Source organism: Rhinoraja longicauda, chromosome 3, assembly GCF_053455715.1.
Source record: "Rhinoraja longicauda isolate Sanriku21f chromosome 3, sRhiLon1.1, whole genome shotgun sequence".
Lineage (NCBI taxonomy): Eukaryota > Metazoa > Chordata > Chondrichthyes > Rajiformes > Arhynchobatidae > Rhinoraja > Rhinoraja longicauda.
The window spans coordinates 35,093,088-35,113,098 of record NC_135955.1 but is presented as its reverse complement, the minus strand read 5'-3'; the positions used below and the strand labels follow the sequence as shown (position 1 = coordinate 35,113,098).

The window sequence follows — 20,011 nt, the reverse complement described above, 5'->3', positions numbered from 1 at the left end:
CAGAGAAAACCCACACTTTCACAGGGGGAACATACAAACTCTGTACAGACAGCACCCGTAGTCAGGATTGAACCTGGGTTTCTGGTGCTGTAAGGCAGCAACTCTACCATTGTGCCACCCCTAGACCTGGGGTAATACTGAGGACCGGGGAAGAGAAGGCGCTGCCAATTCTCTGGGCTAAAGAAGTAATGCGAGAAGTAATTACTTCTCTAAAGAAGTAATGGTTAACTAAAGGCATTATCATATCCTGTGAAATGTATGAACCCAGTGTGTAGAGTATATTCTTGAAACGCAGTTAAGTGAATTGAGCGGAAAGCTTTTACACTGATTGTTGAGCACAAAAGCATTCATAAAGGATGGCCCGGATTTTGCTGTTTGCTCAAAATCACCACTGCACATATCTAACTCGGCACAATATCCGCGAGCTGATTCCGCATGCTTAAGTGCTGGTATATCTCTGTCAGGTTCTGCAGGCACTCCTGGTATAGACTGCAACAATTTTGAAATTGTTTGAAACATCCACATTTTAAAATAGTCCTTAGTTTGACAGCTGTTATGAGGGGAAATGATAAAACTCAGCAAAATCCATGCCTGTATTTAGGAGTGACCAGAGGATCCAGGTGGCGCTCATAACCATGAAGATAATAAGACGCTTAGTGAGTTGGAAGAACATCTTTACTCCTCGCATTAACAGGAAAGGAGAAAATGCCCAAACAAAACCCAATTTCATGCAGATTAAAAACAATGCGACAAAATGGTTGAGGTACTTACATTTCTTTGAATTCCAGAATGGCTGTAATTATAGCACTCTTATACAACTAAGATAGACACAAGTGCTGGAGTAACTCAGCGGGACAGGCAACATCTCTGGAGAAGTGGTTTGACCCGAAACTTCACCCATTCCTTCTCTCCAGAGATGTTGCCTGTCCCACAGAGTTACTCCAGCATTTTGTGTCTATCTTCATTATAAACCAGCATCTGCAGTTCTTTCCTACACCTCTTATACAACTACACTGAAATAGTATTCGGTTGGATTTGCATAATTGATAGCTCAAGTAAAATAATTGGCATGAGTATAATACAGGATTTCCCAACTGTCCTTCACTGATTATTTTGCTATGTATCCAGAGAAGGAATTCTGCATGATTATATATTTTTTAGTCAGTATTAATTTAAATGAAATCATGTTCATCTCAACAATAAGATGGCTTTGAATCTACAATACTCTACTTCAAGATAAGTTTGTACATACTAAACAATGTAAGTATTCTATGAATCTTACCTCATCTTCGTACCTGAGGTACGAAGCTCGCGCTTCCTTACACAGCTGCTCTAATCTTTCAGAGAAATTAAGAGGCAATACCTGACTTTATGACTTTTAAATGTTAAAAATTCCTGAAATTTCAAAGGCTTTGTAAGGAATGTAGGGCACTTCTCTCCAACACGAACTACTTTGATCGATAAAACCATGAGTAGAGTCATGTCATCACATGGTACAGAAACAGGCCCTTCGGCCCACCATGTCCATGTTAACCATGAAGTACTCACCTACACTAAGTCTGTATCTTTGTACACGTGACCATACCGATACCAATTTCCGTCACATGGCTGTATCCTTCTTGGCCTTGGCTGATCACATGCTCATCCAGATAGTAAGTGTTGCCGGAATATCTCCATCCTGTGTCAGTTCCAGTCTCTAGATGTAAAATTCTTCAGATCCCCTCTTAAACCTTTTACCCCTTACTGTAAATCTAGGGCGGCACGGTAGCGCAGCGGTAGAGTTGCTGCTTTACAGCGAATGCAGCGCCGGAGACTCAGGTTCGATCCTGACTACGGGTGCTGCACTGTAAGGAGTTTGTACGTTCTCCCCGTGACCTGCGTGGGTTTTCTCCGAGATCTTCGGTTTCCTCCCACACTCCAAAGACGTACAGGTATGTAGGTTAATTGGCTGGGTAAAAATGTAAAAATTGTCCCTAGTGGGTGTAGGATAGTGTTAATGTGCGGGGATCACTGGGCGGCACGGACTTGGTGGGCCGAAAAGGCCTGTTTCCGGCTGTATATATATGATATGATATGATATGATATACCTTCTATTTATAGGTGCCTCAGCAACAGGGAAATGGTCCTGTTACCTACCCTATCTGCCCCTCATAATTTTAACATCTTAACATCCCCACAGCTCCAAGGAAAACAAAGCTATCAAATTGTTCTTCATAACTGAAAAGCTCCATCCCATGCAGCATCTTAGTGAATCCCCTCTGCTGGAGGTTGAGGGGATCCTTGATGAGGGTTTTCAAAATCCTGTATGACCAAGACAGGGTAGATAATAAGAAACCTTTCCCTGTGGCAATGTTGTCTAAGAGCAGAGTGCATACAGTTATGAATTGCTCAGACGTCGAAGGCTGCTATCCACAACAATCAGGTAACTGGGATAAGTGTGGATGGGTATCCACTCGTTGACATCCATTTTGTGGGCTGAAGGCGATACGAGTCTACCTCCTTTGTTAAAAATACCAACTGGACAGAGTTGTAAAATAGTTTTTTTTAGAAAACGAACTGCAGCTGCTGTAATATGTAAAGCACAAAGACAACTGCTGGTAAATGACAACCAATCCATTGTCACGGAAATAATTGGCAAGTTAACAGAGGCAAGTTCTGAGGAATGGTCACATCTGAAACGTTTGCCTTACCGCGCCCCTACACTGCTGCTGACCGCTGCGGTGTGCACTTCCAGCATTTTGTTCACCCCTTCAGCTATGCATCAATGTGGTTTTCCCCTGTTGTGACAGTGCAAGTGAACCCAAGTCTCACATTAGACCGGTTCACCACTTGCAATCGTCTCCCTGCCCAATCTCCCCTCATCATCAGTGGACCCCCTGCAGGGATCTCCCTCAAAGACTCTGGTCTTCGGATCATGAATCACACAGAGACACGGTCAGCCAGCTGATGACGCCGTGCCACCGGGCACGCACAGCTGTCTAAGCTGTCAAATAGCTCGAATATTATGAATGCCTCTTAACTTTGTAAAATATGTTTTTACAAAAGTCAAAGTGAATAAAGCACTAAATGATTAAGAAAAGATATTTTACTTATCCTAATCAATTGAAAACAAAGTAACTAAAATTTACCTCCTTCCGTGCAGCTGCCAGTTGAAATTAATGCAGCATAATCTTCTATGGATTAAATGTGTAGATAACACTGCTCCAACTACTGGGAAAGTGCATGAAGTGTGCAAGCAACTGCTGATCTCTGTGTAGACGTCTGTTTAAGTTCCTTGGCCCTGGCAGCAGTGATTCGTTGTGTAGGTGTTTGGGACGCACCTTCATGGAGTCCTACTTTCCCCCCACAGTTATGAGGAGAATGCGAGCTGCTCCACACAAGACTGCCAGATCTTTGTGGGTCCATGAAACTGCAAATGCATGATGCTAAGATACTACACCATGTACAGTTCATGATCATGGTATAAAAAGGAACCAATAAAATTCTTAAATGGAATATTCAGCAGAGAACCAACCCACATGTCCCATTTAGTCTGCAATGGTCTTCACACTCAACACGAGTTTTGACGAGAAACAAGGCACTGCAGATGCTGGTTTACACAAAAGGACACAAAGTGCTGGAGTAACTCAGTGGGTCAGGCAGCATCTCACATCACACTGAATCAGTCCGAAGAAGGGTCCCATCCCGAAACGTCACCTATCCACGTTCTCCAGAGATGCTGCCTGACCCACTGTGTCACACCAGAACTTTGTATCTTTATGAGTTATTGCTATCTCACTCAACTTTTCAACAGTAGTTTCCCAATCTTCTTATTTTCTCACAAGTGGCTCTCTTTCAATGTATTACCTCAAATCATTGTCTTTCTTGTTTTTGATTCCAGTCTAGAATCTAATTAGATTTAGCTTACCACAACTAAGGTGTTCTCCTGTTTTAACATCTTCCATTTGATTTGATTCCTAGTTGATTAATCTTTACAAAATCTACCAGTGATTCATTTTGGATTTATATTCTTGATACTATGTTTCCAATTCTATACTTTATTTGACTGTAAACTAAAGCCCTTGGTTCATCCATTTAAAAAAAAAAAAAAATCATGCAAGATGATGCACAGGTTAAATAATATTAATTTATTCCTCTGTTGGAGCCATTTTGTATTTATTAGTTATTTTGCATATTATTATATTACTTTGTATCCGGCTGTATTATTTTTGGACACCAGGGGGTTGTCCTGAGATGAATGTTGGAGTTTACGTAATGGACTGGGAGGTGCCATGGGAGGAGTCTGATTATGAGTATAACTTGCCCAGCACTGATTTAATGCTTCAGTGTGACACGCCAAGGACCTGTTGATATAAGGTTAGCAGCCCAAACAAGTCAAGCCTACCAAAACATAAGGTTTTAGTAAGTAACAGGATACGAAGGAATGTCAGTGAGAAACTAAGTTCTTACTACAAACAAACAAGTTAACAATGGGAGATATGCTAATCTGTTTTGTATTTTGCTTCAATAAACAACTAACTAACTGCAACGTCATGAAGATCTCTTTGTTGTTGTTATTTGAGTCAAGAACCACCGCTCCAGATCGTTTTAAGTTACTGTTAGAGACGGATTTACTTTATCTCTCACCGAGGATAGCTCTTGATCTATTCACTCCGGCTGAGGAAGGTATTACAATAAATCACTCCAGTTCAGATAATTTATTTTAATGCGCTCTGGCAAAGATATTCTTACCCTTGTAGCGGCCAGCTTTATGCTTCCCTATAAACCCCCAAAGCCCATGGCAAGCTTTGGGGGTTTATAGGGAAGCATAAAGCTGGCCGCTACAAGGGTAAGAACTTATCTTTGCCGGAGCGCATTGTAAGAAATTATCTGAACTGGAGTGATTTATTGTAATACCTTCCTCAGCTGGAGTGAATAGATCAAGAGCTATCCTCGGTGAGAGATAAAGTAAATCCGTCTCTAAGAGTAATTGAAAACGAACTGGCTCTAGGAGCGGGGCTGGAGCTTGTGTAGCGATTAACATTACAAGTATTGTTTTGTTGCTAAACTTCGAAGTTGAAGGAAACTGATCAAAGATTCTTTTTTGCGTTAATCTGACTAACGGAGATTGGAAATTTAGAAAGTCAGTTAATTGCAGTAAGCTTTATTGGAAAACAGCTTTTGGGAGGAATGCTGAGAGCAAAGAAATGACCTTGAGCAACGCAAGGTATCAGCTTGTTTTGAATTCCAAAGATATGACTTTACATCAATACGTCTTAAAGGGATATTGACGTACAAGTATGCTTGTACGTAAATCTGATGTTTGGCCAGCAGGTGGCGCCATCAGAATGGATTCCCAAAGGGAAATTGATTTTTCTTCAATAAGTGAAACTTCAAAGTTCTCTTACGTCTTGGAGTGGGTTGCCTCCCTGAAAAGCCAGCGTGAGATTGAGGAAGAGAAAAACAGAAGAACTCAAGATATAAACAAGCTACCAAGTTAATAGAAATGATGTTTGTACGTTCTCCCCGTGACCTGCGTGGGTTTTCTCCGAGATCTTCGGTTTCCTCCCACACTCCAAAGACGTACAGGTATGTAGGTTAATTGGCTGGGTAAATGTAAAAATTGTCCCTAGTGGGTGTAGGATAGTGTTAATGTACGGGGATCACTGGGCGGCACGGACTTGGAGGGCCGAAAAGGCCTGTTTCCGGCTGTAGATATATGATATGATATGATATGATGATGAAAGAGAACATGGAATCAGGTGAAAATGTAAATGGAGTACAATCTAACCTGATTCAATTGATCAAGGAAGTACTGGCAAAGTCACCAATGCCTGAAGATGAGCTCGAAAAGCAAAATCAGTGGATTCACCAAACAGTGGAAACTTTTATCGGGATTACACAAGGTACTAAGGGTAGTTATCAAACTACACACTCCATTGCTGAGAGTGCTACACAACAGAGTCGTGTAAACTTAGATATCATTGGACCTGATGGCAATGCTTCAAATGTCTGAAAGTCTAAATTGATCTTCAAATCTCGTTCTTCATCTCGTACATCTTGGATGCACTCTGCTCGTATGAAGGCAAAGGCAGACCTGGGCGTTCTCACAGAACTGGCTGCCTTCATGGAAGTCAGGCATGAGATTGAGGCCCAGGAACAGAGAAAGGAGAAAAAACAGAAGAAACGAGATGAACAATTGAAAAACAAAGAATTGTGAATTGAACAGAAGAAATTGTGTTTGGAAATGGTTCGCCAGGAAGAGAAGACAATTGGAAATGGAGCTCGAATGGGAGAGCCAGAAGGAACAGCTGAGAAGACGGAAGGAACGATTGGAACTAGATGCTGCAATAGCAGCAGCCAAGACAAGACTCAATGTACCTAAGGCTAGGAAGTCAAGATACAGCTCGACAACAGCTGATGGGATGAACTCTTATTTGAAAGGAGGAACTGTCAAAGGCCCTACCTTTGCTCAGGCAAGAGAAAAACCATAAACAGCCAAAGGCAGTTTGGCAACGACTACAGAACCTGTAGAAGCACAGGTGCAAGATCATTCTGAAATACTTCATATTGAACAAAAGGACAAGGAAAAGCAACCAGAAAAGAATGAAAAGCCAAGTGGGAGAGGTGCTGTTCTCCCATCTCAAACGTGTGGGCATGTCGGGGCTGGTGATCAAACCTGCATCTTCTCCAAAGCAGTCCAAGCTGATCCATTGGCTGGAGAATCTGGTCCTGAAAATACTTGTCTGAACACAGAGATGACTGAGACAACTCTGAACTAGCACCAGAAGATAGTGAATCTATGGATCAAGAAATGATAGAACTGGAAACTTCAGGGGATCCTGCAGAAACACCAGAAATCCCAGCACACCTTGAAGACGTTTCAACCAAAGTAATTGCTGAAAAGCTAGTTCCACAGAGAACTCTACACTTTTTGTCGATGGTGGAAAACGAAATGAATCCATCAGTAGCAAAACTGTAGATGACTATCCAGAAATCTCTGTTACAAATGGAACTACCCTGGATGGTGAACTGAGAAGAGACGACGACAGCAGGGATGGAAATGGCTGCCCTGCTGCTGCTGTCAATCGAATATCTATTGCAAGCCAAGAGGAGCTTCTGGTCAAGCAACACAATCATGACTTCATAATGGGAAAATCTAGAGTTGACACAATGCTGCAAAAAGAATTACAGCTTCAACTGGACAAATCCATCTTCTAGACCGATAGCACAACGGTGCTTAAGTACATCAACAACAAAACCAAACGCTTTCAAACAGTTGTAGCAAACAGAATCTCCTTCATAACGGTTGCTATTGATGTATCACAATGGAGATATGTTAGCACAAAGGAAAATCCTGCAGGTGAAGCATCAAGTGGACTGACAGCAGGCCGTTTCTTAAGTTGGAAGAGAAGAAGATTGAAGAGGATTCTTTCTAATGGGCAGAATATTAAAGGCTGTACCAGATGCACAAGGTTTTGTGCGTACTGTTCGACTTCGGACTAAGAGCAACATCTTGGAAAAACTGATAACAAGGATATGTCTGCTCCTGGGAGCTGGTACAGCAAAGACTGGTGGTCTTGAAGATTGAAGAATCACTATAGTAGATTAGATGCCAATATGTAGTGCATGCTTTTTTGATTATATATGGTTTTTATGACTTATTTTGATGTTTATTAGTAATTGTTGCGTTATGCACTTACAACAATTAGGGGACGGTGTGTAGGAGCCATTTTGAGTTTATGTTATTTTGCATAATATTATATTACTTTGTATCCTGCTGTATTATTTTTGGACACCAGGGGATTGTCCTGAGATGAATGTGGGAGTTTACGTAATGGACTGGGAGCTGCCATGCAAGGAATCTGATTATGAGTATAACTTGCCCAGCACTGATTTAATGCTTCAGTGTGACACGCCAAGAGCCTGGTGATATAAGGTTAGCAGGCCATACAAGTCAAGCCTACTAAAACATAAGGTTTTAGTAAGTAACAGGATTCGAAGGAGTGTCAGTGAGAAACTAAGTTCTTACTACAAACAAACAAGTTAACGATGGGAGATACATTAATCTGTTTTGTATTTTGCTTCAATAAACAACTAACTAACTGCAACGTCGTGAAGATCTTTTTGTTTTCGTTATTTGAGTCAAGAACCACCGCTCCCATTCCTTCGTCATATGGTAAGCTTTGGGGCTTTTCGAGAAGCATAAAGTTGGCCGCTACATCCTCGACTCTTTTGTTTTCAATTATGTTTACTTTCACAATAATTTTGTCTGATATCTTGCCATTTACATTATATTATCACTATTCCCTTCTTTAGATAGTACTTCATTCATTTCTCCTGATCTTTTTATTATCTGGCTGAAGTAACCTACCAGAATGCACACTCACCATATCATTAACAAATTAATATTTGCAACCCGGGGCATCTTTTTAACCAGGAATCTAGTACCAAGCCAGTTTAGGAACTCCTTTCTATGCCGTCTTTCTCATTCCTTCTGATTTTCATTGGGTCATACAGTACAGAATTTGGATCACACAGTACAGAGCAAACCCTTCAGCCGACCAAATCCATGCTTACCATTGAGTGGCTATTTGCACTAACCCCATTTACCAGGCTTGGCAATATACAATGCTCATCGAGATATCTCTTGAATGTTTTGTGAGTACCTGCCTCCACCATCCCCTCATGAAGTGCATCCCAGATTCCAACCATTCTCTGGGTGAAAAGGTTGTTCCTCAGATCCCCTCAAATCTTTTACTCCTTACTATAACCCTATACTCTCTAGTTTATATACCGCTTGGGGAAAAGTGCCTTTATTATTTTATGCCACTCATAAATGAGTATACTCCCATCAGGTTCCTTTGCATTCTCCTCGTAGGAAAACAAAGCCACCTTATCCAGTCTCTCCCCACTGCTTAAACACACCACCCTGGACAAAGTCCTGTGAATTGTGTCCTCTGCACCCTCTCTCTTTCCTAATAGAGATAGTTTCAGAATAATCTTCAGTGAAATCATACCAAAACTGAGACTTCCAAGGAGGTAATGTTTAAATCCTTCTAGGAGTCCTAATTGCCCTAATGTGCTAAATAGGAATTGATGGATAGAAATTACAGCCAGTAATATTAATTAGTTTAAAATGTGGATTGTTGTTGCATGAAGAAAGAAGACAATAGAATATGGTGCAAGAATTTTCTCAATAACATTGCCACTTCAAATTTCTATCCTAAGATATGTGTGATGAACAAGCTTATGAATCTAATACTTTAAACCGTTCACAAAAGCAACCATTTGTATTGACACAGGACTTATTTACAGTGGAGACAAAGAAACTCACTTTGAAAGGAATGGCTGTGTTGTAGTTTTCAGGAATCTCCCACGTTAATAAAACTGACGTCTTCATTACAGCTTTAACATGAAAATTTTTTGCAAACACTGCTGAAAAGGTAAGAAGAGTGATAGTTTAGATGGGACCGCTCAAACTTTGTGTGTGGTTTGCAGCAGTACTCTTGTTTGTAAGAATCACCTCTCCAAAACTGAATATTGCATGACCTGTCATTAACTCGAATCCTGCAAATCTTATTGACTAAAACTTACCTTTAGAAGCCATACAGGTTTAAGCAGCCTCAACAGAATGCATCTATGAGCACAGAAGTCCCAAAGTATATTAAGATTCAAGAACATTACCTTTCAAGTTTGTGGAAAGAAGTGAGATATAATGCATATTCTTGGTGACCCAGCACATTAATATCGTCACCCACCAGCACCAAGGAGCACACAAATAGACAAATCCTACCTGGATCCAGTGGCAGTGTCCGGAATTGAACACTAGGACTATATGGACCAGGACCTTTACTTGTATGAGCTCGCACTTTGATATCATAAGTGGTGTCAGGTTTAAGGTTGGTGAGCTTCAACGTTGTCTCAGGAGAAGCCACAGAGATCTCTATAGGATTGTTTGGGCTGTTGATATCTCTGTACAGCACGATGTATTTAGTGATTAAACCATTCCGCTCCGCCAAAACAGGAGGCTGCCATTTCAGCTCAATGCTTGAGGCCGAGGAGCTAATGGCATGCGTGTTCTGGGGAAATCCACTCGGTTGGTCTTCAGGGATTGTGATTTCTTTCACTATCTCTTCCCCGAAGCCAAATTTATTTTTTGCAGAGAGCTTGAAGACATAGGAGGTGCCCTTGTGGATGTCGGTCGCCGTGTAATGGTCATCCCTCTCAGAAAATTCCAACGTTGTGAGTAGTTCAGAGTCTTTGCGCCCAAATTTTAAACGATAACCCAGAACTGGTCCGAAGGTTTCCACAGGACGGTGCCACTGAATGAGAGCTGTGTTCATCTGTGTATGACTAACCAATAGCCTAGGTCTCCCAGGAACTGTAACAACAATTAAGATTAAATTACAATTCTCTCATTTCCTAAGGTTGTATCCAAGAAAGAAACTTAAATCATTCATTTGTCAACTCAAGTTTCAGTTGTATATATCATTCAAATAGCTGATTTATATCAAATAGCTCAAATACATCATTCAAATATATCATTCAAGAATCCCTTTTGTCTTGGATTTTCTTTGTATGATATCTCAGGATTCTAGTTCTGGTAAAAAATATGAATAGCTGCTGTTAACATGAGCTCAACTATCGAAAATATGTTGCAAATATGCATGTTTTTATGAGACATTGCTATATAAACTCAACAGGGCAGGCAGCATCTGTGGAGGGAAATGGAGAGATCTTTTGGGTTGGGTCCATTCTTCAGATTGAACTTCAGACCCAATCTGAAACATCATCTCTCTAGTTCCCTCTACAGATGTTGCCCGACCCTCAGAGATCCTCCAAAATCTCAAATCTTTGTTCAAGATTCCTGCATCTGTGGTTTCCTGTCTCCATTTTACAAGGCATATGACGTTATGTCTCAGCAAAAATTGACAAACTAGTAACCACCACCAAGTTAGAACCATTAAACAGTACAGCAGAGGAACAGCCCCTCAGCCCAAGATATCTGTATCGGCCATGATACCAATCTAAACTAATCCCATCTGCCTGCATAAGGTCTATATCCTTCCCTTCCTTGCTTATAGACAATAGACAATAGGTGCAGGAGTAGGCCATTCAGCCCTTCGAGCCAGCACCGCCATTCAATGCGATCATGGCTGATCACTCTCAATCAGTACCCCGTTCCTGCCTTCTCCCCATACCCCCTCACTCCGCTATCCTTAAGAGCTCTATCCAGCTCTCTCTTGAAAGCATCCAACGAACTGGCCTCGACTGCCTTCTGAGGCAGAGAATTCCACACCTTCACCACTCTCTGACTGAAAAAGTTCTTCCTCATCTCCGTTCTAAATGGCCTACCCCTTATTCTTAAACTGTGGCCCCTTGTTCTGGACTCCCCCAACATTGGGAACATGTTTCCTGCCTCTAATGTGTCCAATCCCCTAATTATCTTATATGTTTCAATAAGATCCCCCCTCATCCTTCTAAATTCCAGTGTATACAAGCCCAATCGCTCCAGCCTTTCATGCTTGTTCATGTTTAAATGTTTCTTAAATATTGTTACTGTGACTGCTTCTACCACTCCCTTTGGCTGCACATTCTAGGCACCCTTTACCCCTCTGTGCAAAGGAAACTTGCTTCATACTTGCTTCATCCCTTTAAACTTTCACCACAAAAGTTATCAGAACAGCAGTCGCTACTCATCAACCTACACTGCCAACTTTAATTTCCGACTACAACATAATAGTTAATATGATCAGCTTCACCTATTATAGAACACAGAAGAGTAAAGCACAGGAATAGGCCCTTCAGCCCACAATGTCTGTGCTGAATGTCATGGCAAAATAAACCGATCTCATCTGCCTGCACAAAACACACACCCCTCCATTTCCAGCACATCCATGTGCCGATCTGAAATTGTTTAAAACATCACTGTGGTATTTCCTTTTACCACCACCCCTGGGAGCGAATTCCTGCCGCCCACCACTCTCAGTGTAAAAAACTTGTCCGGCACGTTTCCTTTAAACTTTGCCCTTCTCACCTTAAACTTATGCCCTCTAGCTTTTGATATTTCCACCCTGACAAAAAGGTTCTGAATGTCTACCCTATCTATGATTCTCATGATTTTATAAACCTCAATCAGGTCTCCCCTTAACCTCCGGTGTTCTAGAGAAAACAATCCATGTTTGTACAACCTCTCTTTGTAGCTAATATCCTTTAATTGAGGCGGCATTCGGGTAAATTCCTTCTGCACCCCTTCCAAAGCCTTCACGTCATTTCTGAAATGGGGTGATCAGGAGTACAAGCAGTGTCATGGGTCAAGAATGAATTTAATGCTTGGAAGTTAAGTGTTACCATTAAGTGATGTTTTCTGATTTGAGGTGGGTTCGTTCAGCAAATTGGTAATGCTGAAGACTTAATTATTTCAGGTCTGCCAGCTGAGCTACTAAAAATTGTGTTAATGATCTTACTAATTTAGTCTAACATAACCATAGTTTCTTGCCTCTCGTGTTGCTTAACAGCTTCTAAATCATGCACCAACTACAGAGAATGGAAATCACAAGGGATCTTCCAAGGCAGGATAGTGAGCCAAAAACAAACTGCTGAAGGAACTCAGTGGGTCAGGCCAGGAGGGATGTGGACAGACAGTGCTTTGCGTCAGGACTCTCCTGCAATCAGATATTAATTAATGGGCATCACAATAAAACTAAGTGCTTCTTTTTTTCCATGTGTGCCATCCATCTGCAATTTTTAAATGCTAAATAAAGGTATCAGTCGAGGTTTAAAAAGCTTTGCACAATGCTTGAGCAATTTCTTCAAAAATATCTTCCCTTGTACTAATAATAATTTTGGTTATATAGCAAAAGCTTTTTTTTCACGTTCCCTGAAAGAGGTGGGACTCAATGATCTTCAAATAAATTGGAAGGGTTGACAGATCGGAAATATTTTACTATTTACACATTCCCATACTAGAGTTAGAAATAAAGCATAGTTGTTAATAAATCCAATAAAGAATTCATGAATCACATCTCAGAGACTAGCTAGAATGCAGACTTAATGCCATACAGAATGGCTGTGGCAAGCAGGGGAGATGCACTTGAACAGCAGCCAGGCAAGTACATGGGAAAGCGAGGGAGTGCCGAGATGCCGCCAGGTTTGAATGAATTAGGGTGGAGGTAACTTGCACAGAGCACAAACATCAGCATGAACTGTGGGGCTCAATGGTTAGTTCCTGTGCAGTCATTACAGCTGTAATGTTTAATTTTCCATGTAAGATAATTAGATTGGAAGTTTGAATCAGCTTTTTGCTTAGCTATAAGAAGTACACCAAACCCATTTTCTTTGCTAATGAAAGGGCTGGTGAGCAAAATGCAGTTGATTATTTAAAAGCTCAGTGTATGGATGGCACATTAGCTACTTCTCCAGTGGAGCAGTGCCAACAGACACTCTCTTCCTCTCATAGAAGCACCTTATCGGCTAAGACAGCACAACAATTACAGGACATTTCACAGCAAGAGGCTGATCTCTGAATTATTTTGTCTATTCATCACTGAATGAAGTCCATTCGAGCATGTGAAACCTTTATGCAGCTGGTTGCTATGATTTCTCCAACACCATGTAACCATATCCTTTCCTGCAAGTTAATTCAAAAGACCATTAAAGGTCTTGAGCAACAGCGAGCAATGTCCACAATTTTATACTTTCCTATTGCCTTTATCCGTGAGCTCTGCCAAATAAAAATAATTTCCCCTGATTGTCTGATCTTATATTTGTTGCTGAGATTGAATGGTTTGTGTAATATGACTGCATATTTGGTAGTGTTTTCTTAATGTTAAAGTGCAAGTTCTCCCATCTGAATGGAACCATTTTCCCACACCATATGTATTTAACCAATGATGTACTTCAGTTCAGGCACAAGAGGCTCCCATCAAACAACAATGACTTTTGACCAATTAACTGGTGTGTGGTGCTTTATCTCATTAACGCACAAACTCAGTGGTTGGGAAACCTTCCGAGACAATAGGTGCAGGAGTAGGCCATTCGGCCCTTCGAGCCAGCACTGCCATTCAATGTGATCATGGCTGATCATTCTCAATCAGTATCCCGTTCCTGCCTTCTCCCCATACCGCCTGACTCCGCTATCCTTAAGAGCTCTATCTAGCTCCCTCTTGAATGCATTCAGAGAATTGGCCTCCACTGCCTTCTGAGGCAGAGAATTCCACAGATTCACAACTCTCTGACTGAAAAAGTTTTTCCTCATCTCCGTTCTAAATGGCTTACCCCTTATTCTTACACTGTGGCCCCTGGTTCTGGACTCCCCCAACATTGGGAACATGAGACCTTGTGAGGAAAACACGGGGGTGGTTGTGGTTGGGCCAGAGGGCCTGCTTCTATGCTGCATTAAGCAATAATACTCCAACATCCATGAGGTTGACACAGGGTTGACTCAGAACGTTCATAACAAAACACATATCACACTTTTTAATAACAAAAACTTCAAAATAAATATATCTCAGTGAAATGAAATTACAGATCTCAGTTGCTATGCTGTTAATGTTTACTTGGCACTTGGGTAGATTATGCTGGAGTCTGACAGCTCCCCAGCCTCTCCTTACATCCACCCTATTTTGTTCAATTAGGTTTGTCATCCTGACAAAGCCAGAAAGAGACACACATGGAGCGCTCTAATTTGTTTGACACTCCCCCCCAACCCACCCTTTCCAAGCCAGGTGCCCAAAAATCAGGAGTATTTAAAGTTAAATATAGTGTTATCTCACATAGTATTATATACCCTAAGTTTTAAAATTTGGTGTGACATTCTAAAACCAGAGTAGAAAGAGCAATCACCTCTCATTAAACAAATATGTGGTGCACAGATACATCCAGGCTGCAAAACTTTTCAGTGTCCCGTGAAACGTCTTGAGAATTTATTGGGAGCCAGAGCTGTATGTAATAATTTCCACTGCAAACACCTGTGGCCAGACTCCTGCACACAGAGAGGATGGCACTGGGGCCCACTGACTGCTGAGACCAAGCTCCAATATCTGCTGCAGGTGACTATCGAACAAAAAATCTATACTGCTGTGCTGTTGCTGGGTTTCTTGAGGAGTCTCCTCCTATTCTTGCTGCCAGTGAGCTTGATTCATGGCTAACTGAAGTGCCTTACCTTCTCTCGTGTGGGGTCAGAGATACGGCACTTATGCTCCTTCTCACCTGATCTGTCTTAACCAGGTTTAAGTTTCTGTCTTAGGTTTTTGTCTTGCACCTCACTGCTCCCTATAGCTCTGCTTTGAAAGCTGCAAACCCTCCACTCTCGATTCAGAAACAAAGAACTGCAGATGCTGGTTTTCCAAGGGAAGACACAAAATGCTGGACTAATTCAGCCGTCAGGCAGCATTCCTGGAGAACATGGATGGGTGATGTTTTGGGTCGGTGCCCTTCTTCAGTCTGAAGAAGGGTCCTGTCCCAAAATGCCACCTATCCATTTTCTCCAAGGATGCTGCCTGACTCGCTGGGTTACTCCAACATCTTGTGTCTGACGCTCCACTCTCCCCAGGTTGTGAGGAAGGGCAGTCAGCCAGAAAGGGCAACCCGCTAGATGCACAGTCTCTTGCCCAGAGTCGGTGAATAGAGGACCAGAGGAAATAGGTTTAAGGTGAAGGGGAAAAGATTCAATGGGAATCTGAGGGGTAACCTTTTCACACAAAGGGTGGTGGGTGTATGGAACAAAGTGCCAGAGGAGGTAGTTGAGGCAGGGACTATCCCAACATTTAAGAAACAGTTAGACAGGAACTTGGATAGGACAGGTTTGGAGAGATATGGACCAAACACGGGCAGGTGGGAATAGTGCAGCTGGGCAAGTTGGGTTGAAGGGCCTGTTTCCACACTGTATCACTCCATGACTATAAACATTGTCTGGAGTCTCTTTCCACATGCACTGTTATTTTTTCCAGCACTTCTGTTTTGGATACAGGTTTGAGTGCCCACAGCTTTGTTTTCCGTGGCCCAGTCCTACTGGAACAAGTGTACGCATGAACCTGCAGTTAACGAGTTTGTGAATGGGTACACAGCTGGCAGATTTGCCCAGTTGTTTTCAATTATCACAAAACACAACGCATTGCTATTTTTTGCTTAGACTGGCAACACATTTTCCAAGATATAAATATTCCCCCCCCCCCCCCCCCCCCACCCCCCACTCACTTCTTTTTATTTTCCTAGCCTTCAATATATCATTCATCCAGCCTAAGGAATGGTTTAAAATAATTGCTGTAGCTAAATGCCTATTGAATTATTGGGAGGAATTCTGACCTTCACTTAATTGTGTAAAGCAGGCAATGACATATCAGTCTCACCTCACATATCTCAACAAAATGGATTTAATTGAAGTCAATGGAAATGAAAACGGGGATTGATGTAAATTAGACCGTCAATTAGCCATCACACATTTTACATTGCCACAGTAAAACGTTATTTCCCACTGCCTTCTGTGTAAAGGGTGTTCAAACTGATATCTTTTTGATGTTTGTTGGCTCTGATTAGGGTGTCAGTGAGATAGCTGATGAAGAATACATACAATGGATGACAAACAATGGGTGATTTTACCCAGCAAAAGGGCTACTACTTATGCTGTTATCTTAAGGGATGCAGTTCATTTAAGACTGGATAGCCTATTTATCTCAGAAAAAGGGTGGTTAAGCCCTGAAATGAGCTTTATACTACTTTGGCCATCACAGAAAAAAGCTTCCCATCCACACTCTTATCTCAACATTCATCAGTTCAGTTCTTTATTCACCTCAGTTAGGTGAAAGCATGGGGTCAGACACAGACCCTACCTTAATATTCCTTTCTGAATGACAGCAAATGTCATTTGAATCATCAGCATTGCTGGAGAAAATAAAATGAGCACCACGACACCTCATTTACCCCAACAGAGATAAACCACTGAAATGACAAGGCAACAAACAATGGCAGAAGATGCACCGGTATCCTTGGCACTGAATGACTTAAGTACGTACATTGAAATCTGAAAGTTAGTGGAAGCCTTTTTAAATCAGTAGCTGGCAGAGCTCATAAACAAGGACAATTCTTGTGAAATTCTGCATGACTCAGATTTTTGATTGACAAATACAAGCCTAAAGTGAAAGAAACTCAACCTGCAGGGAGCTGCAAAAAACAAAAAACTGGTGAGATTTCTGTGGATCTATTCTTGCCTCTGACATCTGCCCAAAGTATCATCATGTCCGGATCATGGACCGTATGTTATTTTATTCCTTCAAACATGAAAACATAGTGGGGTGAAGGAGTACGAACTCGAAAACGAATTCCCCCAGCCTTTGATTATTTGTGCTGTTTAGGGTAACGGATCAAATCCCGGCAACCCAATAATATGTTCCTGGAGATCACACTCACCAGCACCAGTAGTTGCCACCAACTTAGCCCGACTGCGAGCTCCATCACCTTTTGTTGTATAAGCTGTCACGGTGACAGAGTAGGTAGTTTCAGGCAAAAGCCCAGAAATAATCATCTCCTGCACACAAAAAAAGTAGAAAAATAAATAAATATGGCAATTAGTATGACTTTAAACATGAAGCCATCAGTCAGCTCTTCGGGCCTCTCAATCATAATGGAACACAGCAAATTGTAAGATGCTGAATTTAATCTAATTGTATTGATGTTGAACATATTAACCTTTTGAGTAGCAGGTGTTGTCAATAATTAAAACACACTGCCTCTTTTTCAACCACTTAATCTTCTGGGTATTTCAAATGTTCAGTGACAGGCTTCATTGAGTAAATATACATTTGGTATGAGCTGTTACTCAGGGTAAAAGTGTGGCCATTGTGTGCTTGTGAAATCAGTTATCTTCCCTTGATTTATTCTTTAAAGGAATGTGTAATTATGAATTGAATTTATTGCTTATCTCCTGCGAAAGTCGAAGAGGAGTTTGGATTTGCCTTCAATGCCCGAGTGTTAAAGGGGAGCTCCTAGTATGACTGGCGGCTTTAAGAGGGTCTCGGGAACGATGTTAGAGTGGATCTGCATCAGAATCAGTCGGAAAGGCTCTGGGTGGGAGTTGGTTGGGGAAAGTCAAGGCTTTCATGGGAAACAAAACTGTCATTTGGAATTTGGGCAGAAGTCATTGGGAAAAACTAGTTGAGGGGATGGGGGGGGGGGGGGGGGAGGTGGAGGGTGGAGCTGGAATTGATCAGTGGGGATATGGGCATGAATTGATCAGTGGGAATCATGAAATTTATGTTAAGATCAGGGCAGGAATTGATCAAAGTAGTCTGGACAGGAATTGATCAAAGGAGATATGGAGTTGAATTTATCAGAGAGGATCTCAGCAGGAATTGATCAGTGGGAATCTGGGCAGCAATTTCTTGGGGTGATCTGAGCAATAATTGATCAGGTGGATCTCAGGTGGGATTGATCAGAAATATCTGGGCATATTTGATCAGTGGGGATCTTGTCAGAAATTGTACAGAGAGGATCTGGCGGAATCCTGGCAAGAATCTGGACAGAGATCAGTTGGTGATGATCTGGTGAGGAATCAGAGTAGACCTAAGGAGGAATCATTTTCCAACGTGACCCAAATGAATTTTTCACGTTCACTTAAATTTGTTCGATTTTTATATTGTTACTTTAAAAAAATTTTAATGCCCCTATTTCTGTTAAGGACATGTGGTATTTTCCACCAGATTTCTCTCAGGCACCAAAACCTAAATTTTGTGGCTAAAATAAGGCAGGGCACCAATCATTTAAAGGGTGAAGCATATAGATGCTGACCAATTACATCAGTGAAGCGTTTGAGAGGTGGATTCTGCAAAGAGCGTTAAAATTGTATTCCTCCACAACTCTGACGGAGTGGTTCAAAGTATTCACATTAGGGTCTTCGAGTAAAACAGAGACTATCTAAAACAGGCTATAAACTATCATGAAGGAAGAGCAATGGGATTTTGTTTTTAAATTGTTGCGTTTCCACCACACTCACGGCATGGTGATATGCACAATGACAGCACATCAGGCGGGTCTGGCACCAAGGGGGTGGCACAGTGACGCAGCGTGAGAATTGCTGCCTTACAGCTCCAGAGACCCGAGTTGGATCCTGACTACGGGTTCTGTCTGTATGGAGTTTGTACTTTTCTCCCCGTGACCATGTGGTTTTTCTCTGTGAACTCCAGTTTCCTCCCACACTCCAAAGATGTACAGGTTTATAGATTAATAGGCTTTGGTAAAAATTGTAAATTGTCCCCTGTGTGTAGGATACTGTTTGTGTATGGTGATCACTGGTTGACATGGACTCAGTGGGCCGAAGGGCCTGTTTCCATGCTATATCGCTAAACTAAACTAAAGGCTTCACTTGCCCAATGTGGGTGAATACCGAGCAGTTCTACATTTGCACGTGTTTCAATATCATGTGGTTGGGCATTGTGTAATTTTGTGAGATCTGGTATGATGAGGAGGTTTCACTGTACTTAACGCAATGGAGTACACTTGTAACTTTTGTTGGTGGATAATTAGGTTTTCTGCTGCAAGCAAAAAAATTGGAAGGCCAAGATTGTATGCTGTGACCATCCACAATGTTGTGGCAATCTCCAGAGCCTCTCATACTCTCTGAATGCATTTGGAATTTTCTATCGTCTGCAGTTTTCTTTTTGAGTTCAATTGTCATAAACATCAGATGCATCTGAGAGAGTTCTGATGGCACATCTGCAGAACAATACTTTAGAAAATTGCCAGGTCTTGCCAGATTTCAAGAAATGTCTTAGTGCAAAATGTATGGCATTGCTATAATCACTGATCAAACAGGTATAATTAATTTTTAAACTGAGCAGCAGATTACGAGTGCATATGCATACACGTGTGTGCATGCGATTGAGTGAACATATAACAATTAATTAATTAAATCCTAATAACCAAAGATTGAAAAGATAACTATTCTGCGACATTTTTATTTCCAAATCAACAGGTAGTGTTGCAATCCATGCAAAGTGTTTACTCAAAATAAATGCACACGTTAGTACAAAATAAA

General features: G+C 41.5%; 1 protein-coding gene across 29 annotated transcripts in view; it reads right to left on the bottom strand.

Annotated features, from left to right (window-relative positions):
- The window catches only part of LOC144591791 (receptor-type tyrosine-protein phosphatase delta-like), a 1,768,335-nt gene that overhangs the window by 117,795 nt on the left and 1,630,529 nt on the right, over nt 1-20,011 (bottom strand). For 17 of the 29 annotated variants that reach the window (XM_078395814.1, XM_078395847.1, XM_078395856.1 and 14 more), the window contains 3 exons: nt 17,389-17,506; nt 9,776-10,363; nt 9,317-9,417 (listed from right to left, as the gene is read on the bottom strand). In XM_078395814.1, coding sequence (XP_078251940.1) covers nt 9,317-9,417; nt 9,776-10,363; nt 17,389-17,506 — 807 coding nt within the window. The remainder of the gene's footprint in view (nt 1-9,316; nt 9,418-9,775; nt 10,364-17,388; nt 17,507-20,011) is intronic. The other 12 variants (XM_078395838.1, XM_078395851.1, XM_078395870.1 and 9 more) reach the window with 3 other exon arrangements.